The sequence below is a fragment of the Bos javanicus genome, chromosome 4, assembly GCF_032452875.1.
Source record: "Bos javanicus breed banteng chromosome 4, ARS-OSU_banteng_1.0, whole genome shotgun sequence".
NCBI classification, from domain to species: Eukaryota; Metazoa; Chordata; class Mammalia; order Artiodactyla; family Bovidae; genus Bos; species Bos javanicus.
The window spans coordinates 107,380,621-107,408,271 of NC_083871.1; the positions used below are offsets into that span (position 1 = coordinate 107,380,621).

At 46.7% G+C, this 27,651-nt stretch overlaps 2 protein-coding genes and 1 long non-coding RNA gene across 8 annotated transcripts in view; 2 read left to right on the plus strand and 1 right to left on the minus strand.

The window, feature by feature from the left end:
- Positions 1-433: 433 nt before the first annotated feature.
- The window catches only part of LOC133246580 (uncharacterized), a 28,136-nt gene continuing 918 nt past the window's right edge, over positions 434-27,651 (minus strand). Inside the window, exons 2-5 of the long non-coding RNA XR_009736080.1 lie at positions 25,991-26,041; positions 24,833-25,278; positions 22,572-22,682; positions 434-3,645 (exon numbers count right to left, since the gene is read on the minus strand). This is a non-coding gene — a long non-coding RNA (uncharacterized LOC133246580). The remainder of the gene's footprint in view (positions 3,646-22,571; positions 22,683-24,832; positions 25,279-25,990; positions 26,042-27,651) is intronic.
- On the plus strand, positions 1,979-11,295 carry GSTK1 (glutathione S-transferase kappa 1). 6 transcript variants are annotated; one of them, XM_061414988.1, is made up of 8 exons: positions 1,979-2,063; positions 2,563-2,644; positions 2,845-2,973; positions 3,288-3,388; positions 3,563-3,598; positions 5,972-6,088; positions 6,404-6,497; positions 6,774-7,072. In XM_061414988.1, the coding sequence occupies exons 1-8, from the start codon at positions 1,992-1,994 to the stop codon at positions 6,821-6,823; spliced, it is 681 nt and encodes a 226-aa protein (XP_061270972.1). In that variant the 5' UTR covers positions 1,979-1,991; the 3' UTR covers positions 6,824-7,072. The 6 variants fall into 6 exon arrangements, with proteins under 6 accessions (XP_061270972.1, XP_061270971.1, XP_061270970.1 ...); XM_061414986.1 differs by lacking the exon at positions 6,774-7,072 and adding an exon at positions 8,755-11,295 and having other exon boundaries at positions 1,992-2,192; XM_061414985.1 differs by having other exon boundaries at positions 1,992-2,192.
- TMEM139 (transmembrane protein 139) lies at positions 24,855-26,237 on the plus strand. Its single transcript, XM_061414990.1, has 2 exons — positions 24,855-25,150; positions 25,364-26,237. Exons 1-2 carry the CDS (start codon positions 24,855-24,857, stop codon positions 25,755-25,757), a joined length of 690 nt encoding a protein of 229 aa, XP_061270974.1. The 3' UTR covers positions 25,758-26,237.

Below are 27,651 nucleotides of genomic sequence, written 5' to 3' on the forward strand. Positions count from 1 at the left end.
CAGAAAGGTACTGCTAAACTGACTTACACTCCCACCACTTACATAAGACAATGGTTTTCCACAGATCCCTGCCAACACCCTGAGTCATAAACCTTTTTGATCACTGCCAACTTGATAGATGAAAACATAGCATAGTGTAATTTTAACTTGCAATTTTCATGTAGACATGCAGGTTTGTGTTTGAGAGCCATCTATTTGTCCATTTCTGTGAAAGCTCTGTTCATATGATTTGCCTGCTTTCCCATGAACTTCTTTTACTTTGATTTTTTTCAACTCTTTATACACTAGGATAACTAGCTTTTTGACTGCAAAACGAACCCAAATATTTTTCCCAGTCATTTTTTTGACTGGCTGGATTTTGCCAGATTTTTTTTTAATTTTATGTAATTGTATTAAGTGTTTTGTTTTTACCAGAGACGAGGATGAGACAGGCTGGGACCTGGAATCGTTTACTGAAGTGCTGCAATGCTTGCACTTAGACACACCTCTCCTGGAGCAAAAAATACAAAGAAACTATATGGGACTAAACATAACTGCATGTATGCACAGGTCAAATTCTAGACAAAAGATACAAAGAGACCAAAAAAACCCAACTGCCACTTCTAAAGGGCCTGGAGCAAAAGCTGGAGTTTGGAACCAAGAGCTGAGTCTGAGCATGCCCCCTGCACACAACACCACCTAAAGGGTGGACAAACCACCTATGCTACCCCTCCGCCCTGATCCCTGGATACATCCCTCAGTTCAGTTCAGTCGGTCAGTTGTGTCCGACTCTTTGCGACGCCATGAATCGCAGCATGCCAGGCCTCCCTGTCCATCACCAACTCCTGGAGTTCACTCAGACTCACGTCCATCGAGTCACTGATGCCATCCAGCCTTCTCATCCCCTTCTCCTGCCCCCAATCCCTCCCAGCATCAGAGTCTTTTCCAATGAGTCAACTCTTCGCATGAGGTGGCCAAAGTACTGGAGTTTCAGCTTCAGCATCATTCCTTCCAAAGAAATCCCAGGGCTGATCTTCAGAATGGACTGGTTGGATCTCCTTGCAGTCCAAGGGACTCTCAAGAGTCTTCTCCAACACCACAGTTCAAAAGCATCAATTCTTCGGCGCTCAGCTTTCTTCACATCCCTACTTCACCCCATATAAGGAGCCAGCTTGGTGTGTGTGTGTGTTGTGGCGGGGGGAGGGGGGGGGAGAGGAGGGGGGCGCGGGGGGGGGAGCACACTTGGGAAGTGAGCAAGGGAACCTATGTTTTGTTCTGGAACACCCCCTCCCCCCACCCCGCCAGCAGGAGACCCAATAACGCCTTCCCTGAATTTTTTATCAGGCCTCTGATTCATTTCTATTGCATAAGAAGCACCAGTGGTCAAGAACCGCCTGCCACTGCAGGAGACCAAAGAGGCGGCTCCATCCCTGGGCGGGGAAGATCCCCTGGAGTAGGAAATGGCAACCCACTCCAGTATTCCTGCCTGCGAAATCCCGCGGACATTGAAGCCTGATAGGCTAACAGTCCATGGGGTCACAAAGAATCGCACGCTCCCACGCAGAAGTTCGAAGGAGGCCAAGAACTCCGGTCAGTAACAAGCCTTCTCTGGTTCAGAGAAGTCAACAGGCTTGCCAGAGCTGCACAGCTAAGAGTAGAAGCAAGCATTTCAAACCTCGCCCCTTTGCCCCACACTCCTCCCCAGGGCAGGGTAGCCACGCCCCCCATCCCCCGGAGCAGAGCGGGTGAACACACCTGCGAGCTCCCCAGGGGACCCCCCCCTCACCCTCGCCCCCCGCGGGTGCCCTCAGGGAACCCACGCACACACCAACGGCCCACCGGACTCTGTCCCGGGGGCGGGTTCCCCCGGGAGGAGGCGCCGCCCGGGTGGGTCGCGGGCGGTCCTCCCCGGAGGCCGAGAGCGGGGGCGGGGCCGCTGCGCGCTGCAGGAAGGACGCTGGCGCCGCGGGCTTCCGGGGGCTGAGTTCGCTTCGCGATCGCGCGTCTGCAACATGGGGCCCGTTCCCCGAACGCTCGAGCTGTTCTACGATGTCCTGTCCCCCTACTCGTGGCTGGCCTTCGAGGTGACACCGGGGAAGCAGCTTCGCCCGGGGCTTGGGGAGACAGAAGCAGAGGGAGGGGTCAGGAAAGAGCGCGGGGACCTCGGTCTCGTGAATTTCCTGGCAGTGCCCTACGCGGTTTCGGGCAAGCAGGTAGAGAGCCAGGACTGAAGGTCACTTTGTTGATGAACGGGGTATGATCGCTGGCTCCAGGTGGAACCTTTATGTCTTAAGGCTGGGGTTTCCCATACTGGCTTGGAAGATGAGCAGCTCCAAAGAATCCAGAATATAAGCCCTCCGATGTCAGTTTTGGGGGATGGGGTGCAGAACAGATAAAAACTGTCCACAGGAGCAGAGATCCTGGAATCGATAACTAGGAATTGAGAGAGTTTTGCCCTTTCAAACCAGATTTAGGGTGTCCTCCTAACCCTTTCTCCGAGCCTATAGCCTGGCTGATCAGTGCCATGAAACACCCTTCTCTCCCTCAGCCCTCTTCACTCTCCGTCTCCGCCCCTCCCTACAGGTCCTGTGCCGATATAAGAATATCTGGAACATCAGCCTGCAGCTGCAGCCGACGTTAATTGGAGGGATCTTAAGAGAGAGCGGTAGGAAGGCAGTGGCGTTTTTGTCGGGGATTTGAGGGAAGGCTCATTTCAAACGTCCAGGGGAGCGGCCCTTCCACTGGGTCTCCTTATTGGCGGCAGCAGCTAGTAATACGCCTGCTGCCTGAAACCCAGGTAGGTGCATCCGCGGTCTGGGACCCTCAAGTGATCTCTCATCAGTAAGCCCAACTTTCCCCTTGCAGGAAACCAGCCGCCAGCTATGCTTCCCCACAAAGCCGTATACTTGAGAAGTGACCTTAGGCTCCTGAGCCAGCATCACCAGGTTCCCATCCACTTCCCCAAGGATTTCTTCTCTGTGATCCTTAAGAAAGGTGAAGAGAGTGGGATATGGATGGAGCATAAGGTTTCAGCAGTGGATTTGGAGATTGCAGGGCCAGAAAGGAGGGGTTCCGTTGATTTTGTTAAGTGAAGGAAACTTTGGGAAAGCTCAGCATCAGAGCTGATCATGCAGAAGGTTGTAGAGACAGAAGGGGAGGGAGAGCAGGATGGATCAGTGATCAGAAATGCAAATGGAAGATGGAGCACTGGCGGGTGGGGGGCTGGGGGAGATGAGAAGGAGGAAAAACCTGGTCTTCATGGGAAACAAGCTAGAGGAGGCCCCCCTCTGAGTGCCTCTGCCCCACAGGAAGTTTGACAGCCATGCGCTTCCTCACTGCGGTGAAGATGGAGCACCCGGAGCTGCTGGAGAAAGTGTCCAGAGAACTGTGGATGCGTGTCTGGTCACGGGTGAGGGTTGGGCTCTGGGCACCAACTTTCAGGGAGACCCAGGATGACTTGGTGACCCTCCCCTAGGCCTAGAGTCCCAGGTCCTGCCCTCCTCCTTGTTCACTGACCTGGTTCACTGGCCTCCATCTCACCCCTCACCATGCCAACCTCTCGTACTGACTGTCCTCTTCCCAGGATGAAGACATCACGGAGCCCCCGAGCATCCTGGCTGTGAGTGTTCCCACTCCTCTCCTGGGGAATCTGAGGACAGTTGACCTCTGGGGGCAGAGAGGACATTGTTTATTATTGGGTGGAAAAGGTCATAGTTACCAGGGGAGAAAGGATGTTTGAGAGGCCAAATTACTAAACGGCTGGAACTAAGATTGTCGAAAGAATGTATCATGGGTGAAAAAGGAAACATGTATTTGATGAAAGAAGTCAGTAGGAGAGAGGTGGTACATGTGGGTACCTGCAGATGGGGAGACTTGAAGTAGTGGCAAGTCTTGGCCCTAAAAACTGCAACACAAGCCTCACTGTCACATCTAAGAGACATAAAAAACAGGCTTTGAAAAGACAAAGAGAGATAACTGACTCAAGCCAGAAATATTCAGAAAGTCCGAGTGAGAAAAGTGGAAATAGCTCCAAATGTCAAAATGTGTGCCAGCCATATTTAGATACAAAAAAGTTTTTCTGCAGGATTAAATCAGAAAATTCAACACCACATTTTTTCCCCTTAAGTTTTTTCCCCCCTTAAGCCACAAGGGTTTCCCTTGTGGCTCAGCTGGTAAAGAAACCGCCTGCAATGCAGGAGACCTGGGTTCAATTCCTGGGTTGGGAAGATCTCCTGGAGAAGGGAAAGGCTACCCACTCCAGTATTCTGGCCTAGAGAATTCCATAGACTAGTCCATGGAGTCACAAAGTGTCGGACCCAGACACGACGGAGTGACTTTCGCTTTCACTTTAAGTTTACAAAAGATAGCTGAGGCATATTCAAATGTAGTATATAAAATGACAAGTCACAAAAAAAGTTAAATGTGTAAAGCATGGCCAGTATATCCTCCTCAGTTTTCATTCCTGCAAAGTCTATGCATTGGCTTGCTTTTTCACTTAATATTTAATCATCATTTCCCATGTCATTTAAAACTGTTGGAGAGAATAATTGTTAGGTTCCACATAGCATTCCATTCAGTGGGTGTACTTGTTTACTGAACCAGTTCCCTGTTGTTAAGCACTTGGCCAAAATACACTTCTCTGATGTAACTGGGTCAAAGCCAAGAAGTCATGCCTGACTCCGTATTTCCCACTCCAGGTCAAGGGGGTCAGGTTGCAACACTTGTCAACCCCAGATGTGTATTAAAATCACTTGCAGCACCTGGACACTACCACCCAGAAATTCCATGTAATTTGTTTTCGAGGATGACATCCAAACTGAGATTTTCAAAAAAGCTCCCCCAGGATATTCTATTATGTGCAGCCAAAGTTGAGAATCACTGATCCCAGCAAACCCCAAAGTGAAACCTTTAACATTCTCTTGAAGCCAGACACTGGTGGCTGCAGCCATGTGCCCTGTCCAGAGTCCTCAGGAAATTCTATGCGAATTAGAGCCCAGCCCTTGGGTTCAGGAATTCTGAGAAGTAGGAAGGCATGAACCCCCAGCTTAATGTCAAGGGACTTGGATTCTAGCATTGGCTCTGCTACTAACAAGCTCTTCAACACTGACCAAAATATGTACCGTTTCTGGACTGGAGGCTCCTTGCCTGTTTTGTTTTGGCTTTTTTAAATGTTTATTTATTTGGCTGCACCAGGTCTTAGTTGTGACACGTGAACTCTTAGTTGCAGCATATGGGTTCTGGTTCCCTGACCAGAGATTGAACCCAGGCCCCCTGCACTGGGAGCACAGAGTCTTCAACCACTGGACCACCAGGGAGTCTTTCCTGACCTGTTAATGAAGTGGTTTGGAAGCTGGCCACTCAAGATGCCCTCTGGCGCTCAGTTCAGTTCAGTTCAGTCACTCAGTTGTGTCCAACTCTTTGCGACCCCATGAATCGCAGCACGCCAGGCCTCCCTGTCCATCACCATCTCCCGGAGTTCACGCAAACTCATGTCCATCGAGTTGGTGATGCCATTCAGCCATCTCATCCTCTGGTGTCCCCTTCTCCTCCTGCCCCCAATCCCTCCCAGCATCAGAGTCTTTTCCACTGAGTCAACTCTTCGCATGAGGTGGCCAACGTACTGGAGTTTCAGCTTTAGCATCATTCCTTCCAAAGAACACCCAGGGCTGATCTTTAGAATGGACTGGTTGGATCTCCTTGCACTCCAAGGGACTCTCAAGAGTCTTCTCCAACACCACAGTTCAAAAGCATCAATTCCTCTGGCGTTAAATTTCTACATTTATGCCTCTTTGCCACCTGCTCTTTCTACCAATCTCATGATTTTGAAGGCAAAAAACATAGCCCCTCTTGGCAAAGATAGACCTCCACTCGTGGGTAGGTATAAGTGCTGTGGATGATGTGGGGGCAGAAAATAAAATGACCACAGTTTTCTCCTGAGATTCCCACCTGCACTAACGCAGACACACTTGTTTTCCCCTCCACATCCCTTCAGGCTGCAGAGAAGGCTGGCATGTCCATGGAACAAGCCCAGGAACTTCTAGAAAGGGTCTCAACACCACAAGTGAAGAACCAGCTCAAGGAGACCACTGAGGCAGCCTGCAAATATGGGGTGAGCAATTCTGTCCCCACCCCTGTGCTGAGACAGAGAATCTTGACCAGGTCCCCAAGCTCCTGAGCAAAAGTTACTCCCCAACTGTGAGTCCTCCGAAATCTCCAAGATCACCCTCACCCTCTTCCTTCCTTTCCCTGGGCCCAAAGAAAGGAGGGAGAGTGCTAGATAGTGAGAGAGGAGACAGAAAACTCTCCTTAGAACCCTGCAACCTCTCATCGAATACCTCTCAGACCAGTACTAACTTGCAGCCTTCAACCGCAGCCCTGAAACCACCACCTGCTCCATCGCCCTCCTGCCCTGTTACTTCTCCAGGCTTTTGGGCTGCCCGTCACTGTGGCCCACCTGCAAGATGAAACCCACATGCTCTTTGGCTCCGACCGGCTGGAGTTGCTGGCACACCTGCTGGGTAAGTTACACGTTCGTACTGACCTGCCCTTGAGCCCACCCCTGCATTATATCAGTTGCCCAGAAGGATGGATTCAAGAATAAAAAAAAAAATGTTCTAGGCACTTCCGATAATGGAACCTCATACAGAGGTAGGTGTGCTTGAGGTGGAGTGGGGAGGGGCCACCTTCTTCTGCAGGAGAGAAGGAAGCCTTCCAGACCCAGCACCCAGGAGCTCTTCCTGGAGAGAATCCCTGAGGGCTTGTGGACCCTCTGACTCATGATCTTTTCTATTCAGGAGAAAAGTGGATGGGCCCTGTGCCTCCAGCTGTAAACGCCAAACTTTAAGCCCAAAGCCCAGAGGAAGCAAGACGATTGGTATTAAAAAGCAGACCATCTGCTTAGCTCTCCTCCACTGTGGGGCCCTGGGATTCTGGTTTCCTATCTGATAGAGGTTCTTGTCCGGCTCTGGGGTGTGCTGGGGGCGGGGGGCGGCGGGCAGGATAATACACCATCTGCCGTTAGTGTCACCAAGTGCCTCTGAGAATCTCCAACTCTGCTTTCCACAGAATAAACCTAATGCCATTAGGTGCCATATTTCTCGGTCTGTGTCCTCTCTGGTGTTTATCTGTTCTTGTTCCTACAGTCACATCCTGGCCACGCTAGGTGTTTGAGAAGAACAGTTCTTTGTGTGCCCGCAGCCCTCTGCCTCACTTTGGGGCAGCTTATGTGAAGGGAGCAGGAAATAGTCCCTCTTTCTCTTCTACAGAAGCTTCTTAAGTCTGTCAGAGACAGAAAGCTAAGCCAGATGGATTCTGCAACTAACCGGTTGGGCACTGTCTTCTGACCAGCCATGGTGCCTGAGACACAGGCTGGGGCCAGAAGCCCAGGGGAAGTGGAGGCTGGAGAGAACCCCAGCATGGCTGAGCTTGCATCCAGATGTTTAAATGGGGTCCGGCTACTCTGACCAGCAGGGGCTGGGAGAGGCCGTGCCGGGAGACTAGCCAGAGCTGCCAGGGCCTGAAGAAGTTGCTCATCCCCTCGGGGTGCCTTCCCCTCGCCCACAAAGCAGATCCCAAGGAAAGGCCAGGCCTCTCTCCCTGGCCCACTATGACTCCTGTTCCCTCCCCAACAAACCTATAGTTTTCCCACTCCCCCCAGTTAATCACTGAGAGCCCCTACTCTTTCTATGCACACTGTGAGATCATCAGAATGCCTTGTGTTTCAGTAGGGTCTGGACTTCTTTGAGAAGACTCTTCAGATGCTGAAACCACACTTGGATGCCTGTGTGGTGACTTCGATGGCTCAGAGGGCTTTCGGAGTTTAGATGCCTCTTCCCTTTGCTGTCTTCTCATCTCGTATTTCTGGCTTCCTCATCTCCTATCCCATGTTCCCCTCTTTTCTCCCATCACTTTCAGTCTTCCTCCTCTCTCCCTTTTTTCCATTATTCCAGCACACTCCAGGACTTCATCTCATCCTGACCATGCATACCTGTAGTGTAATGTCACAAGTATATCCCCAAATAAGCACTCTGGTTCTCCAAAGGAGACCTGTGACAATGTGCAACTAATGCAAAATAAAAATATGAGAGCCATAAGGGCAAATTAAAACAAAAAAGAGGGGCTTCCCTGGAAGTCCAGTGGTTAAGACTCTGAACTTCCAATGCAGGAGGCGTAGGTTCAGTCCCTGGTTGGGGAACTAAAACGCAACATGCCAAATGGCGTGGCCAAAGAGTAAAACTTAAAATTTTTTTTAAATGGAACTTTCCATATATTGAAGTTAAATATAATCAACTATATTCAAGTTCTCATACATGTTGAGGGTGAGTAGAGACAAAGCTTTGTGAATAAAGATGCTTGTCTCACCATTGCTTGTTGTATCAAATAAATGTCCACCAGGAGGATTTTTGAATAAATTATGGTACATCCAGGATGTAATGTTTCATAGCCATCAAAAATTATATTTGTGAAGAATTTTAGCAACTTACCAGAACTTTGGAAATTCTTAGTTTATAATATTGATTGGAGAAAATGATGAAACTGCATAGTATGTCAATTATGTCTTGCATAAAGATATATTACAGAGGACATTAATCTGGAATAAGTCTGAACTATTAATCTGCAATAAAATATATAAAAATGTTTCCATTTTATTTGTATACATTTTTAGAAGATTTATTTATTTATTTTTGCCTGAGCTGGGCCTTCGTTGATGCAATAGGAGGCCACTCTTTGTAGGGATGTGCAGGATTCTCATTGCCATGGCTTCTCTTATTGCAGAGTATGGGCTCTAGATGCGTGGGATTCAGCAGCTGGGGCTCACAGGCTCTAGAGCTCTGGCTAGCAGCTGTGGCACACAGGCTCAGTTGCTCCACAGCATTTGTGATCTTCCCCGGCCAGGGATTGAACTCGTGTCCCCTGCATCGGCAGGTAGACTCCTAACCACTAAACCACCAGGGATGGTGACAGCAGCCATGAAATTAAGACCCTTACTCCTTGGAAGGAAAGTTATGACCAACCTAGACAGCATATTAAAAAGCAGAGACATCACTTTGCCAACAAAGGTCCGTCTAGTCAAGGCTATGGTTTTTCCAGTAGTCCTGTATGGATGTGAGAGTTGGACTATAAAGAAAGCTCAGTGCTGAAGAATTGATGCTTTTGAACTGTGGTGTTGGAGAAGACTCTTGGGAGTCCCTTGGACCGCAAGGAGATCCAACCAGTCCATCCTAAAGGAGCTCAGTCCTGAGTATTCATTGGAAGGACTGATGCTGAAGCTGAAACTCCAATACTTTCGCCACCTGATGCGAAGGACTAACTCATTTGAAAAGACCCTGATGCTGGGGAAGATTGAAGGCAGAGAAGGGGATGACAGAGGATGAGATGGTTGGACGGCATCACCAACTCAATGGACATGAGTTTGAGTAAGCTCTGGGAATTGGTGATGGACAGGGAGGCCTGGCATGCTGCAGTCCATGGGGTTGCCAAGAGTCAGACAGGACTGAGCGACTGAACTGAACTGAAACCATCAGGGAAGCCCCCTTATTTGTAGTTTTTTAAAAGATTGTTTATTCCAGTAAAAAAAAAAAACTTCAAGAATTTATAGATTCACATTTGTATACAATTGTGTACCCTTCTCATTGTTTTCTAAATTTGTATCAGTTGTTTAATGCTGAATGCTCAGTCGAGTCCGACTGCGACCCCATGGACTGTAGCCCATCAGGCTCCTCTGTCCATGAGATTATGTCCATTGACTACTCTGGTAAAAATACTGGAGTGGATTGCCATATCCTCCTCCAAGGGATCTTCCTGACCCAGGGATCAAACCCACATCTCTTGTAGCTTCTGTATTGCAGGCAGATTCTTTCCCACTGAGCCACCTGGGAAGCATCAACTGCTTAACTTAATCCTAAATCTTATCTCAGTGTTATGTAGGATAATCTCTTACTTTAGAGGCAGATTTTGCAGCCCTGGCCACTCCTCCTTCAAAGGGTCTAGAATCCTATTTTTCTAATCCAATAGCTGAATTTAATCTTCTCTGAAGGAATGAGACAATTTCTAGACTAATCCTTTCACATGTGATCTAGATTACAATGTCTGAATTTATAGCAAATAGAATAAAAATTGATTGTATTAGTGAAGGTTGTCAGAGAATAAAAATAGGATCAATAGGATATTGAACTTGGACTCTCAGGCCTTTGAACTTAGACTGGAACTGACCCCACCACCTTTCCTGGGCCTCCAGTTTGCAGATGGCAGACTATGGGATTTCTCAGCTCCCATAATCATGTGAGCCAGCATTGATCGAACTAATCTCTTCTGGAAACACTCTCACAGGCACACCCAGAAATTATGTTTTATCAGCTCTCTGGCATCTGTTGTTGTTCAGTCGCTAAATTGTGTCTGACTCTTTGCCACCCAGTGGACTACAGCACACCAGGCTTCCCTGCCCTTCACTGTCACTCAGAGTTTCCTCAAACTCATGTCCATTGAGTTGGCGATCTGTTCAGTTCAGTTCAGTCGCTCAGTCGTGTCCGACTCTGCAACCCCATGAATTGCAGCACGCCAGGCCTCCCTGTCCATCACCAACTCCCGGAGTTCACCCAAACTCATGTGCATTGAGTCAATGATGGCGTCCAGCCATCTCATCCTCTATTGTCCCCTTCTCCTGCCCCCAATCCCTCCCAGCATCAGGGTCTTTTCCAATGAGTCAGCTCACGGCAATCTGTTAGCACAGTTAACAAGTGAAATAACTATCACAGGGAGAGAAGGAAAAGCCTCCAAACGCACCTATTTTTTCCCAATAAAGGAACACTTCTAATTGAAGCGGCTTCATACCTAGTTACTTCCTTTCCACATCTTCTGAGCAACGGCTGACATACAAAATTTGCAATTAGGTCAGTGCTCAGAATTAAATACTGAACCACTTCCTTGTGTTGTAATTCAAATTCCAAGCTTACTAAATAGTGGTATGCTTCCAGATTGCAACGTTTTTAGGTAAAGTTCTTAAAAGGGATACTTTGTTTATAGAACCAAAATATAAGTGGTAATTAAAAACAACAAAGTATGGCATGCATGTGGTAAAACAAAAACACTCAGAAAACTATTGACTGTGAAAAGTGAAGTCATCCCTATCCTACTTTCCACTTTTCTGTATATGCTTCCAGAAATGCCTATGTCTGGGAAGGGAGTTGGGGGAGAATGGATACGGGTACGTGTATGGCAGAGTCCCTTCCCTGTTCAGCTGATGCTATCACAATATTGTTTGTTAATCAGCTATACTCCAATACAAAATAAAAAGTTTTTGTAAAAAATGCCCATGTCTTTTAAGCCAAATGTCAGGCATAATACAGAGATTCCATATACCCTTCATCCAGTTTCCCCAATGGCAACATCTGGCATATCCGGTACAATAATACAACCAGAACACTAGCATTGTTAGCGTCCATCAACCTCATTCAGATTCCACCAGTTTTGCATGCACTCATTTCTGTGTCTGTGTTTAGTTCCATATAATTTTATCACCTGTAGGTACATGTGCTGGAGAAGAACATGGCAACGCTCTCCAGTATTCTTGCCTGGAGAATCCTATGGACAGAGCAGCCTGGTGGGCTACAGTCCATGGGGTTGCAGAGTCATATACGACTGAAGCGACTTAGCACGCACGCAGATGTATGTGACCACAGCCACAGTCTAGTCTAGATACTGAATGCTTCCAAACTTAAGGATCCCTCAATGCGCTTTTCATAGCTACAGCTACCTCTCTCTTTTTCTCCCCACTTCCCTAACCCCTGGCAACCACTAATCTCATATAGTTCTTATTTTACAACAGCTGTATGAATGGAATCAGAATGGCTTGTTTTCACTTAGCCTAACTCCCTGAGATCCACCCATGGCATTTTATGTATCTGTAGTTTGTAGTTTGTTCTTTTTACTGCCAAGTCATCATGTTCCTTGGTATGGATGTGCCAGTTTGTTTAACCCATTGAAGGACATTTTGGTTGTTTGTAGTTTGGGGCTGAAAATCAGTTTATGGACCAAATTCCACTGTGTGTGTGTGTGTGTAAGCTTCCTACACCAACCGGCAATTTTCAGATGCCAGCAAGGTGTCCAAGAATTCAACTCAATTCTAACACTACCCAGAAATAGCATCACATTCCATATGTAAGACCACCCTCCACTTCAGACACTAGCTGCAAGTCCAGGTTGTCACTGGTTCTTCTGACAGACTGGTTATATAACCCATGACCCCCTCTTTGGGTTTGATTAATTTGCTAGAACAGCTCACAGAACTCAATAAAACCTGTTTACTTACTAGATTGCCAATTTGTTATAAAAGTATATTAGAGGATATGATTCAAAAACCAGATGAAGAGATACATAGGACAAAGTCCTGAACAAGCTTTTGTCCTCATAGAGCTTGGGAACCAGCCCAGAGGCAGGTGGAAGCCTCCCAGCTTCCCAATGTAGAATGAAGTGAAAGTCCCTCAGTTGTGTCCAACTCTTTGCAACCCCATGAACTATAAAATCCATGGAATTCTCCAGGCCAGAATACTGGAGGGGGTAGCCTTTCCTTTCTCCAGGGGATCTTCCCAACCCAGGGATCAAACCTAGGTCTCCCACATTGCAGGCAGATTCTTTACCAGCTGAGCCATAAGGGAAGCCCAAGAAAACTGGAAGGGGGTAGCCTATCCATTCTCCAGTAGATCTTCCTGACCCAGGAATCAAACCAGGGTCTCTTGCATTGGAGGCAGATTCTTTACCAACTGAGCTATCAAGGAAGCCCAATGTAGAAGCTCTCAGAAAATGGGGTTTTTATGGAGACTTCATTACATAGTCATGATCAACCAAATCTCTGTTGGTCAGGCACTCAATCATGTCCGACTTTTTGTCATCCCATGAACTGCAGCACACCAGGCTTCCCAGTCCTTCACCAGCTCCTGGAGATTCCTCAAACTCATGTCCATTGAGTCGGTGATGCCATCCAACCATCTCATCCTCTGGTGTCCCCTTCTCATCCTGCTCTCAGTCTTTCCCAGCATCAAGGTCTTTTCCAATGAGTCAGATCTTCTCATCAGGTGGCCAAAGTATTTGAGCTTTAGCTTCAGCATCAGTCCTTCCAATGAATATTCAGGGTTGATTTCCTTTAGGATTCACTGGTTTGATCTCCTTACTGTCCAAGGGACTCTCAAGAGTCTTCTATACTACCGCAATTCGAAAGCATCAATTCTTCGATGTTCAGACTGCTATATGGCCCAACTCTCACATCCGTATATGACAACTGGAAAAATCATAGCTTTGACTATATGGACCTTTGTCAGCAAAGTAATATCTCTGTTTTTTAATATGCTGTCTAAGCAGAGACATTACTTTGTCTAAGCATTGAGAATGATAAAGGTGTCTTTTTGTGAATGAAGTGACTTTTATAAGCACCTAAAGGTGGTGGGTCTGGTTGCCAGAAGAACCAATCGAGTGATCAGTGAGTTGTAATTCTCAGTTCTACCCCCTGATTTCTGGGGAGGAGAGAGGAGCCTGAGGTTGAAAACCCCCACCTTCAGGTGCTTCTAAAAGTCACTTCATTCACAAAAGACATGTTTATCACTAGCAATGGTTACACAGTTTCAAGGCTTTTGGAAGCTGTGACCCAGGGACTATGGACGAAAGCCACATATATATGAGAAACATATTTTGGTCATTTGAATGTCCATATATATATATATATATGTACTGGGCTCAGTCCTATCTGACATTTTGAGACCCCAGAGACTGTAGCCTCCCAAGCTCCTCTGTCCATGGAATTTTCCAGGCAAGAATAATGGAGTGGGTCACCATTTCCTCCTCCAGGGAATCTTCACAACCCAGGGATCAAACCCACATTTCCTGTGTCTCCTGCACTGGTAGGCAGATTCTTTACCACTGAGACACCTGGGAAGCCCTATATATATATTATCAATCACAATATCACAGGGGTTACTACAAGTAAAGTTGCTATGAATATGTACATACAGGTTTTTATGTGCACGTTTTCATTTCTCCAGGGTAAATGCCCAGGAGTACAATCGCTGAGTGATGTGATACGTGAATGTTTAGTTCTGGAAAGAAACTGCTATATTTTTCCAGAGTGGCCTTACCATTTTACCTTCACACCAGCAATTCATGAGCAGTACAGTTTCTCCACATCTTCACCGGCATTTGGTGTTACTACAATTTCTTATTTTACTTTTTCTGATTGGTGTGTAGTGGTAAGTCATTGTGATTCTAACTTGCATTTCTCTAAGAACTAATAGGGGCTTCCCTAGTAACTCAGATGGTAAAGAATCTGCCTGCAGTGCAGGAGACCCAGGTTCTAAACCTGGGTCAGGAAGATTCCCCTAGGGGAGCGAATGGCACCCACTCCAGTGTTCTTGCCTGGAAAATCCCATGGACAGAGGATCCTGGTGGGCTTTGGTCCACCGGGTGGCAAAGAGTTGGACACAACTGAGCGATTCACACACACACACACACACACACACACACACACACACACACAAGGGCTAATAATGTGAAGTATCTTTTTGCTTGCAGGGTTGACCAGGAAGGGGAATGATGGAACTTTCTGGGTGTTAATAATGTTTCTTATTTTGATTGGAGGTGGGTTATACCAATATAAGTTTTAGCCAGACTTGTGGAATGGTCCACTTAAAATCTGTGCAATTCATTGCATGCAAATTTTACTTTAAAAAAATGGTTAACTGTAAAGTAATATTTGACTCTAGGTACTTTTATGCATGCTGAAGTAGCTAGGTGGAAATGTGATGATGGCTCTGCAGCCTACTTTGAAATGAATAAAAAAATAAGATATATCGGGACTTCTCTGGTGGCACAGTGGATAACAATCCACCTGCCAATACAGGGGACATGAGTTCAATCCTAGATTTGGGAAGATCCCACATGCCTCAGAGCAACGAAGCCCTTGTGCCACCAACTACTGAGCCTGCGCTCTAGAGCCTGGGAATCGTAACTGCTGAGCCCGAGAACTGAAATTACTGAAGCCCATGTGCCCTAGAACACAACAGAGGCCTACAAGAGAGGCCACCGTGATGAGAAGCCCATATACCACAACAAAGAGGAGCCCTTGTTTGCTGCAACTGGAGAAAGCACGTGAGCAGCAACAAAGATCCAGTGCAACCAAAGATAACAAATAAATGTTTTAAGTGTTACATTTCCTGGGTAATAACTTTAGAGATTACTTTAGATATTACTTTAGATAACTTTAGAGATTAGCAGAGGGTGATGTACAATCTAAGTTACAAACAGATGCTCCACAGTGAAAGAAATCCAGGCCCTGCGACAGGATGGTGGCCCTGAGGTGGGTCCCTGGGTCAAAGCCAGGCTGGAGGAGCAGGATAGGAAAGGAGTGATAAGCTTGGGCTTATTTTTACCTTTACAAATTAGAAACTGAAGCCCCGAAAGGTAAAGTACTTACCCAAGATCACACAGTAAATGGCAGAACTGAGATCTGGAAGCTGGTTTGGCTATCTCAAAAAAACACATGATCAACTACAATGTGTCCCACTCCAATATACTTGCCTTGCAGGATCCCATGGACAGAGGAGCCTGGTGGGCTACAGCCCACAGGGTTGCAAAGAACTGGACACGACTGAGGCGACTTAGCAGCAGTAGCTGTCCCTGTTTTCTCATGTGTGGAGACATATCACATGGGACACTGTTGCCACTACCTGTAGACACTTCTAATCAACACAGTGCTTTCTTGTGTCACTCGGCAACCACCACACTCAGTTTCTCAAATGCCAGTATCACTTTTTGTGGCTCGGTCTGAACACGCGACAGCACTGAATCCCACTGTTCGCTCAGTTCATTGCCAGCGAGTTTGGTACTACGTGACAATTAGCTGGTGAGCATAATATTTATCCTGACATACTTGAGGCTTCTTTGAAAGCATTTCCGCCCCCCCAAATATCAACGTTTCTGATTTACTTCCTGTTATATCATTTAACCGGGGCTTCCGTGGTGGCTCAGTAGTAAAGAATCCACCTGACAATGCAGGAGGCTCAGGATTCGTGGGTTCGATTCCTGATCTGGGGGGAATCCCACATGCCGCAGAGCAACTAAGCCCATGTGCCAAAACTGTTGAGTCTGTGCTCTAAAGCCCAGGAGCCGAAACTACCGAGCCCACCTGCCACCACTACTGAAGCCCGTGTGCCCTAGAGCCTGTGCTCCACAATGAGACGAGCCCCTGCTCGCCGCAGCTAGAGAAAAGTCCTCACAGCAACGAAGACCCAGCTCAGCCGTAAGTAAATAAATACAATTATTTTTTTAAAAAAGGATTCTGAGTTTGATTCTAACTAAAGAAATCATGGACTTTCTCTGAGCTGGTTTCCTCCTCTGTAACATGAAAATGATAATCAGATCTACTCCACAATTGTTACTAAGGATCAAATGACATTGCGATTTGTTTCCACAATATTTGTGGTTTCTACCATCAACACCTTTTAAGAAGTCACCTGCACATGAGGCTTCTAACAGCTCTTCAGTTAAAGTGTTACTTTTTATAATCGGGCTTAATTAGCTCATAAAAGATGAGCATCCTGATAGTGCCTACAATCTTAACTTCCCAATCTTGCTTTACAGCTCGATAACCTTATTTATCTCCTGATATTCTCTTTTGCTGCCTTTGGTATCTGAAAAATCAGTCTTTTCCCAAGACATCAAACAATGGGGAAAACAGCCTCTACCTACTCCTCCAGGGAGGACCAGGGTAATGACCTTAGAAAGTCATAGGAGTTTTGTTAAATTATCATTATCAAGCAGCCAGAAAAAAAAGTGTTTAGAGTTGGATGACATAGCAGTTAAGAGCCAGGGTTCTGGACTGGGATGACGGGTTCAAATCTTGCTCCCACCTCACCTGCAAAATGACATAATGATAGTAACTCCCCCTTATTCCATTATATTTTAAATTACCTAATTTTGTATGTACAAAAGACAGCATATGTGCAAAAGTACAGAGAGCAGTAGGTACAAAGCACTCCACACGGGTTGGCCATAAGCACCAAGCAGACCCAGGTTCAGAAACACAAGACCACAGAAACCTGGGGACGCAGAAGCACACAGTGGCAGACACCCATGACCCTTCCCAGGAGTCTGTGCATTTTCTCCCCTTCTCCCTTTTCCCCTGATCGCCCACTTCCTGCACCCACACCCTCCAAAACAAGGCCACAAAGTGGGCTAACCAAGAAGGGTGCTCCAACCTCCAGCAAGGTGGTTTGCGGAAAGTAGGCAAGTAGAAAGTGGAAAGACAACTGAATTAAGTGATAAACTCAGCTGATAAACTAAGTTGATAAAGAAAAAAGGAAAGTAAAACCTCTGGAAAGGAGTTTGGCTTCATGCGTTCAGGGCAATAAAAACTTTCACCTGGCTCGTCTCAATAATGTTGTTCCTTAGAATTCAACTGGAGGAAATAATCCAAAAAGAAATAACAACTATACCTAAGAAGATAGCATTATTTTTTAAACAGCTTTATAGACATATAAATCACCTTTTTAAAGCGTATAATTTAGTGGGGTTTTTTTAATATATATATTCACAGAGTTGTACAAGCGTCACTACTACCTAATTTGAAGACATTTTAATTAACTCCCCAAAATAAATCCTCCCTCTCTCCAGACCCTAGCAACCATTAATCTACTTTTTTTTGTCTCTTAAAGCATTATTTTTGATGGCCAAAAGAAAAATTGAATAAAATATACTTGATGTTATTGAATAATATAAAGGTATGTTAAATTATGATATATCCATTCAGTAAAATATTATATAGCTATTAGAAATCATTACAATAAAGATTATATCAAAAGGCAAACTCTCTTTTAAGATAACAAAATGGTGAACATTCTCTGATCTCAACTAGAGTATATTCTGGTTTGTGTGTGAACAGATTGGTAGAAATGTGCATAAATTTAAGTGACCATGTTAGGATACTTAGATTGTGGATACTTTTTCTTCAGTCTTTAAATATTCTCTGACATTTTATATTTTTTAACAAATGGAATTTTTAGAAAATCTATTTAAAACAATTGGAATTGATAACATACTGTAGGGTACAGCCGGACAGCAGGCCAGCCCCATGAACTGGATCCAGTTCTTACCTAACAAATCTTGCTAGCATCCGTCCTCACTAGCAACTAAGAGCCCTAGGCCACAGAAGTCCCACCTCACCAGGACTGTCTGACCTTTCACACTGCAGATATTCAGGCCTTCACCCTTTGGCCCTTATGCCTGTCAGCCAACCCTTCCTGTACCCTCCAATCCAGAACTCAGTCCTTAACTCAGTCCTCTTACTTATCACACATCCCAATGACTCGGCCAATTTCCTGCTATTAACATATTTTCTGTGGATCCAAGTCCTTCTGATCCCAACCACTGTACATTCTCCTTAGGAGCTGAACAGTAAGAAAATCAGCGGAAACAAAATAGTCATCTCTCAGCAAACTCTGGGAGATGGTGAAGGACAGGGAGGCCTGGAGTGCTGCAGTCCATGAAGCTGCAAAGAGTCAGACCCAACTTAGTGACTGGACAACAACAGCAACAACAGTATTGGTAGGGGATTGGTTAATCACCCCCAGATGCTGTGACTGTGGAAAAGCCTTCATTTCAAACGTATCTCGGGACCTTCCTGGAAACTCAGTGGTAAAGAATCTGCCTGCCAATGCAGGAGACACAGGTTTGATCCCTGATCTGGGAAGATCCTACATGCCACAGAGCAACTAAGCCCTTGAGCCACAACTACTGAGCCTTTGCTCTAGAGCCCGAGAGCCACACATACTGAAGCTCCCTAGGGCCCATGGTCTGCAACAACAGAAGTCCATGAACTGCAACTAAAGAGTAGTTGCTCAGCACAACTAGAGAAAAGCCCATGCGGCAGCAAAGACTCGGCACAGCCCAAAGTAATAAATAAATAAAATCTTTAAAAGATTTAAAAAAAAAAAAAAGAAAGCTTACATCTCATTAGATATCATAGAGTACACACTGGTGTGAAACCCTATAAACACTGAGTCGGAGGATGCTCAAGTCTCTTATATAAAATGATATAGTAATGTGCATATAACTTGGTAATCCTCCTATATACTTTAAATCATCTCTATATTACTTATAATACCCAATAAATGCTATATAAATAGTTGCCAGTACTCAACAAATTCAAGTTTCGCTTGTTGGAACCTTCTACATTTCTTTTCTGAATACTTTCTACTTTAGTTGGGATGGATCTGAGTGAACACAGAACCTAAGGACACAGAGAGCCAATTTTAACAAGCAGGTCTCTTCCCACCCTATATTCCCACTTCCTAGAGAGACAGCTCATTTAGACTACCACAGCCTTCCTGTTACATCGATCACCTCCCTCTCTTCGCTTTCAACCAGGAACAGAGAACCAACACTGACACCCCACCACTACACACACATACACACACAACCCCAGACACACTCACTCTTTATCCATAATCTCATTCTTGTTCTCCTTTTCTCCCCGCCTCCCGCCCACACACTCCACACATTCTCTGCTGTGGTAGCCCTGGCCACACCCCACCACTACACACACATACACACACAACCCCAGACACACTCACTCTTTATCCATAATCTCATTCTTGTTCTCCTTTTCTCCCCGCCTCCCGCCCACACACTCCACACATCCTCTGCTGTGGTAGCCCTGGCCGTGCCCCAGGACTGCTACTCCTCTGGTTGGTCCACAATCAATACTCTGAAGGCTCAGAGTCCAACCTTGCCTCCAGAGCAAAGTAGTCCTCCAGCCACTCTGCGCCTCCCAGTACCTGCCCCACCCAGACTTACCACCAGATCCCAAACAGAAAAGAATGGATCCCAGATTTCCAGGCTGTGGCAAGGCCAGCTGGATCAGTAGCCTTCTAACAAGAACGTTCAACTGTGCTCAGTGAGCACCTACCGTGTGTCAGGAACTGTGTTAGATTCAGAGATTCAGAGATGGTTGAAACTGATCACTCACCTTGAGACACTCGCGGTGGAAGTGTTGCCCAACACTGGTTCATTTGCCTGACCCACGGTGAGGCCAGACAAACTGCAACGTGGGAAACTGGGACAGAGAAAGGTTTATTACAAGGGCCATGCAAAGAGAGTGGGCGGCCCATAGTCAAAAGACCCAATGGTCTTTTGATGGTTTGGGGAAAGAGTTTTTAAAGGCAAAATAAGCGGTGAATTTTGTAGGGTGTGTGACTTCCTTCTAATTGGTTGGTGGTGAGGTAACAGGGCAGTGCTCCAGGAATTTTGTTGTCATTGTTGATCAGTACACAAGTCTGTACTGTACATGTTTCAGACTGTCTGAGACCCCATGGACTGTAGCATTACAGGCTCCTCTGTCCACGAGATTTTCCAGGCAAGAATACTGGAGTGGGTTGCCACTTCCTTCTCCAGGATATCTTCTCCTTTCAGGGATCGAACCCGTGTCTCCTGCATTGATACGCAGATTCTTTACCACTGAGCCACCAGAAAAACCCTAGAGCTATTTACCAATCTTTTAGCTATTTCTCTTCTGCAAACCTACAATTACAATTGTCTAATCTTTTGATTTCATTTTTGTTGTTCAGTCCCTAAGTCATGTTCAACTCTTTGCAACCCCATGGACTTTAAGGTTGCTGCTGCGAGCCGTGTGCTATGCTGGGATTTGTGACCTCCAGAGGAGAGGATTTGTCCAGGGCCAAAGACCAGGCTTGACCACGGGAGCTTTTTGTGTAACAGAATTTTATTAAAGTATAAGAGAGATAGAGAAAATTTCTAACATAGACATCAGAAGGGAGCAGAAAGAATGCCCCCTTGCTAGTTTTTAGCAAGGTGTTTTCTGTCTGTTAGCAAGCTCTTAATCAGATAAGAGAGACACTTCAAGGCTGCAGGAGTTTCACCAGTCCTGTCTCCTACAATATGCATTTTTGAGATAGAATGGCACAAGGTGTGTCATCCTGGCCATAAAACAATTGACATGAATACTGGTTTGTTGAGCCATTATCAGCCCACGGTTTGAGAAAAGAAAACAAGGTTAGTCTTCAGTTCAGTTCAGCTGCTCAGTCGTGTCCGACTCTTGGCGACCCCATGACTGCAGCACGCCACGCTTCCCTGTCCATCACAAACTCTTGAAGTTCACTCAAACTCATGTTTTTCGAGTCAGTGATGTCATCCAACCATCTCATCCTCTGTCGTCCCCGTCTCCTCCCGCCTTCAACCTTTCCCAGCATCAGGGTCTTTTCAAATGAGTCAGTTCTTCGCTTGAGGTGGCCAAAGTACTGGAGTTTCAGCTTTAGCATCATTCCTTCCAAAGAACAGCCAGAGCTGATCTCCTTTAGAATGGACTGGTTGGATCTCCTTGCAGTCCAAGGGACTCTCCAGAGTCTTCTCCAACACCACAGTTCAAAAGCATCAATTCTTCGGTGCTCAGCTGTCTTCACAGTCCAACTCTCACATCCATACATGACCACTGGAAAAACCATAGCCTTGACCATACGGACCTTTGTTGGCAAAGTAATGTCTCTGCTTTTGAATATGCTATCTAGGTTGGTCATAACTTTTCTTCCAAGGAGTAAGCATCTTTTAATTTCGTGGCTGCAATCACCACCTGCAGTGATTTTGGAGCCCAAAAAAATAAAGTCTGACACTGTTTCCCGTTTCCCCATCTATTTCCCACGAAGTGAAGGTTAGTCTTAGGCGGAACCATTCTGAAGAAAAGTAGATTCCAAAGCAAATACATAATTTCATTACCATAGCTTAAGAAAAACATTTCCATAAGAAAAACACATTGGTTAGCTCAAGGCAGAACCAGTTGTTAGCAACACAATTAAAAGAAGCCTCTTCTAATTTTGTGTAGAGAAGGAAAAAAAACGTCTGCCACTTTCAGTTTATTTCCTCCTGCTGCTTGGGGATGTCTGGCCTTTCTATCTGTTACCCTCTCAGACTGCAGCAAGCCAGGGTCTTCTGCACTATCTCCCTGAGTTTCCTTAAATTCACGTCCACTGAGTCAGTGATGCTCATCTAACTGTCTCATCCTCTTCAGCCCCCTTCACCTTTTGTCTTCAATCTTTGTTGTTGTTCAGTCGCTCAGTAGTGTCGAACTCTTTGCGACCCCATGGACTGCAGCACGCCAGGCTTCCCTATCCTTCACTGTCTCCCAGAGCTTGCTCAAACTCATGTTCATTGAGTCAGTGATGCCACCCAACCACCTCATCCTCTGCGATCCCCTTTTCCTCCTGCCCTCAATCTTTCCCAGCATCAGGGTCTTTTCCAATGAGTTGACTCTTCGCATTAGGTGACCAAACTTGTGCTTGGTTTAAAGTAACCATCCTCCACCTAGGTGGGGGCCTTAGTTTCAATAAAAAGTCTCAGATATATCGTTACTACATCCCTTGAGGAGGAACCAGGACTCTGCTTAATCATGGAACTATTGTTTCTTGACTGCTCTTCCTTTGTTTCTATATTCCTTTACTTCCCTAATTAGAAACTCTTTGAAACTGCCCTTTGAAACTTAGGGAAGGTAGTCTGCCATTGTCTCGGTAAGCCAGCTTTCCAAATAAAGTCATATTCCTTACCTCAACATCTTGTCTTCCGGATTCATTGGTCTGTTGTGCAATGCACAGAGTGAGCTTGGACTTGGTAACAAAGTAGGGGCTTCCTCAACAGCTCAGGGGTAAAGAATCTGCCTGCAATGAAGGACACACCAGTCAGCTCCCTGGGTTGGGAAAATCCCTGGGGGAGGAAGTGGCAATGCACTCCAGTATTCTTGCCTGGAGAATACCCATGGACGGAGGAACTTGGGGGGCTACAGTCCATGGGGCCGCAGAGTCAGACACGACTGAGCATGCACATACTTACACAGCACATAAAGTACTATCCCATCATCCTCAATAAAATTTATAGTATTAAAATTTAAAACAAAAAACAAGTTAACTGAGCAAAGCAGCATACATATGAACACATCTTACAGGTCTGCAGAAAACAAGGAATTTATAGAAATGATACTTTGGTAGGGGAAGCAGGACACATCAGTGTGCAAAGCACTATGTGATACACGGAGATTAAATAAACCACGGTCTCTGCTCTGCTTGTTGCCAAAATCTTGGCTCTCTGTGCACCAATGCCAAACATAAATACGGAGACAGTTATGGAGAAGAAAGAAAGAATGGCTGGCCACAAAGAAACAGTGGGGTCTCAGGAAATGTGCCCCACTCAGGGGTAAGTAGGGAGAGGTTATATAGTTGGGCAAGGGTGTGTGATAAGGGTCTAGGCAGTAAGTCTTGCATTCTTTCTTCTGCAAAGTTTCAAAAGGGTGAGGTTGTATTCAGGGTCTTAGGTGGTTGGGGCTCCTAACCTTGAGCCTCTCTGGTCCCTTTAATATTGCCTCAGGTGGTTTCCTGACTGTTCCTTCCTCGATTAGCAACTGTTCTGCTCTTTGGAACTCAGAGAAGGTCATGGAGGCTGGAGTTTTGACTCTAAGAAATAAGGAACAAAAAGACCTCTGTGCCCAGGAGCCCCGCAGGGCCCAGCTTAACATCTTGCTCCCAGGCACAAAACATTATTAGCTAAATATAATGCAAACTGCTGGGAATACCAAGTGCCAAGAGAAGAAGGGAGAAAGAAAGATGAATTTAACTCTGATCCAAAGTACAAAGATCACTGGGGGTGAGGCTGGGGAGTACTCTCTCTAGGGCTCTGTGGGGGTTGGGGATAGAGTAACTAAGAGTCAGAAAAATTCCAGGTGGGGCAAAAGTAGGAGTTCAGCCTTGAGCAGAAAGGAAGGAGGAAGCCTGCGCAGGAATGTAGGGATCTGGGCACAAAAGTGGGTGGAACCAGTGGGCTCCGCCCTGTCTCCTCCTCCCTCCTCCTCCCCCTGTCCCAACCTACTTACTGCCAAGTGCGCTGAGACAGGTGTGGAGGTCCTAGCACAGGTAAGAGGGTGGGAGGGTCGTGCCTTTGGGGCTGGGGTGTAAGGAGGGCGTCTGGCTCCTTTCTAGAACCTGTGACTCCTTCCTGTGCAGAGTTCAGGGGACTCCTGACAGGCTGCCTGGGGGTTGCTGCTGTGTTGCAGAGCAAAGAAAAGGCTTCTTCTCACCAGCCTCGGAGCCCCTTCGGTAATAACTTCAGGCAGGACACTTGAAGTCTGAGTTTACCGAGTTAGGGCCCATAGAGGGTGGTGGACCCTGACAGACGTGGGAGAGGGAGAGGTCAAGAATTAGCGGGCCGAAGTCCCTTGCTCAAGACCCTGGTCTGTAAGACTCTCAGGCAGTTGTGTCCTGTGTCTGTGTACACTTTTCTCCCTCCGACTGGAGCATGGGCTGACTGGAGGAAATGGGAAGATGGCGGGGTGGGGCGGGTGGGGGGGGGCGGTGTCAAATAAGGTAAGGCTGAGGTCAGACGGAGGGCTTGGGACTGGGGAGGTGGGGAGTGGGGGAGATTTAGAGCCAGCAAAAGTAAGGGATGTGGCCTGCCCATCACCTGGATTCCTGAGATGCCGGAGCACGGAGAGGCCCCAGGCAGGGCCTGTCCACTACTGGGACCTGGAAGGCATAGAAATGTGGAGCTGGAAGAGAGGTCACAGGGAAGAAAGAAAAAGGAAGGAACTAGAGGTCATGGCACAGCAAATACACTTACACAGGGGCTGGGAGTCAGAACTCCTGGGCTGGATTCCTGGCTGTTCCACATATATTGATACCCCAGGATCATACTCCTAGGTGATCCTAGAGAAAACTCCAGAGCTGGGGGTGGGGGGACCCTGCAGATCATTTCTTTGGGCCATTTATTTTGATTTGAGATGGAAAGAACAAAGCCAGACAGAGGTGTCTGATAGGCTTACTTTGAAATCTGACCCAGCCGTGATGCCAACTGCTAGTTTGGACACAACAGCTGTGTGTCTTTTTGCAGGAGCCTGGGGAGGGGCCATGGTGCCAGGCCAGCTGTGGGGGAAACTGGAGAAGCCGCTTCTCTTCCTGTGCTGCACCTCCTTCCTCCTGGGGCTGGCTTTGCTGGGGATACGGCCGGACATCACCCCTGTGGCTTATTTCTTTCTCAGCTTGGGTGGCTTCTTTTTGTTGGGCTGCCTCCTGGCCTGTTTTTTGGAATGGGGGTCTCGATCAGTGCAGACCGAGAGCCCAGAGGCCTCCAGCAATGCACGGTGAGTTGAGGGGTGGGCAGGACTGCAAGAGTACACGTGGACCCATTCTTCCTTTGTACTTCTGGCCTCCAGGCATACAGATTCTGCTTTCCCTGGTCACTGGTAGCAGGGAGTGGAGGGGTCTTTTGCTGGTAGAAGACAGAAAAGGGGAAAAAGGCTCCTTTTAGGAAGCCACTAATTTCCTTATTTCCTCCCCCACCCCACCCCACTCAGGGACAATGAAGCCTTTGAGGTGCCAACCTATGTCGAAGCCACAGTGATGGACCCGCAGCCCCATCCCCAAGAGTTGGACCAACCACCCTCTTACAGCAGCATTGTAATCCCCTCAGGACTTGAGGAGGGACAGCCTAACCATCCAGAGGAGCCCAGGAGAGCCAGACTGGACAGGCGAGTGGGCTCAGAGGGGTCTGTGACCTCAGGAAGTCTTAGAAGACCTCCAGTCAGCCTTCGGCTTCGGTGGTCACGGGCTGCATCCACTGTTCCTGATTTGCAGACCTTGTGGACGCCCCCCAGATTGGAACCTCTGACTCCACCCCCTGCCTATGAAGTCAGCTGTGATCACTCTGATGATGATGTTTTCTATGGAAACAACTGGACACCCCCCTAAAGAACTTTCCGAGGATATATGATCTTTCGGCACCAGACCCACTCATTCGTTGGACCATCGCTTCCCAGTGCCTGTCATGTGTCAGGAACTGTGTCCCCACCTGGACATCACAAATGCAAACTTTGACCTAGAGTGGAGTCGGGCTGTGGTGAGCCCTGCCCGGTTTTGAGGTGGCCCATCCCAAAGATGCAGGCGGTAAAATTTGAGTCTTGAGGCAATATTTAGCAACCTACCCCATATCCAGAGTTAGACTGAGAGCGACATGAGGAGGTGATCCAGAGAATCTAGGGAAAAAAGAAAAGAAACAATATCTGAGTAACATTCTGATGCTCTGACATTCCAGGTGCTTTGGCTCTATTAGATCACAAAAATGAGGTGTTATTGCCCTCATTTGTGAAATGAGGACCCTAATGGTCAGAAGAAAAAATATTGGTAATTTGCACAGGAGCACTCTGCTAGTAAATGACACAAAGTCTTGAACTTTGCTCTTCAGATTTCATTGCCTCTTTTCTTTTTTCTTTCTCTTTTTTGAGTTGTTTTATTTGAGACAAAATGAGGCGTATAGCCCCGGAGATAGCATTTCAAATAGTTCTGAGAAACTGCTCCAAAGAGGTAGGGGGAGAAGGTCAGTATATATATGATTTAAAAAAAAAAAGTTTGAAGATAATTGCTTAACAATGTTGTGTTGGTTTCTGCCATACAACGTGAATTAGTCCTGCTGCTGCTGCTGCGTCACTTCAGTCGTGTCCGACTCTGTGTGACCCCAGAGACCGCAGCCCACCAGGCTCCCCTGTCCCTGGGATTCTTCAGGCAAGAACACTGGAGTGGGCTGCCATTCAAGCATAGATATATCCCTTCTGTCTTGAGCCTCCATCCCACCCCTCTAGGTTGTCACAGAGCACCACATAGCAACTTCCCACTAGCTGTTTACTTTACACAAGATAATGTATGTATTTCAGTGCTACTTTCTCAGTTCATCCCATCCTCTCCTTCCCCTGCTGTGCTGCTCACAAATTCATTCTCTACATCTGTCTCTGTTCCTGCCCTACAAATACGTCCATTAGTACCATTTTTCTAGATTATGTGTATATACGTACATTAGTATGGGCTTCCCAGGTGGCACTAGTGATAAAGAACCTGCCTGCCAATGAAGGAAGACACAAGAGATGCAGGTTCAATCTCTGGGTCGGGAAGATTCCCCTGGAGGAAGGCATAACAAGCCACTGCGGTATTCTTGGCTGGAGAATCCCATGGACGGGATCCTGGCAGGCTACAGTCCACAGAGTTGCAGAGTCAGACACAACTGAAACTACTTACGTGCACAAACATGCATTAATATACAGTATTTGTTTTTCTCTTTCTGATTTACTTCACTCTGTAACAGGCTCTAGGTTCATCTACCTCAGTTTGTATTTTCAGTACAAGGCAACAGAAGCCAGTTCACCCAAGCATCTCAGTTCCCCGCTTGGTCAATGGATGGTGAGGGGGTGGACTTCCTGTATACAGAACGGGGGACCACTTGTGTCTGCAGACAGGGCGGGCTGAGTGTACCAGTAGTAGAGGAGCAGAGGGAATTGCAACTGGGACGGTCCCTGTTCTAGAAAGGGAGCAGTTCCTGCGCGGTGGGACTGGGGGGCTGGAGTGAAAGTTAAAGTCGCTCAGTCGTGTGAGGGTCTGCGACCCCATGGACCATACAGTCCATGGAATTCTCCAGGCCAGAATACTGGAGTGGGTAGCCTTTCCCTTCTACAGGGGATCTTCCCAACCAAGGGACTGAACCCAGGTCTTCCACACTGTAGCAGATTGTTTACCAGCTGAGCCACAAGAGAAGCCCAAGAATACTGGAGTGAGTATCCTATCCCTTCTCCAGTGGATCTTCCTGACCCAGGAATCA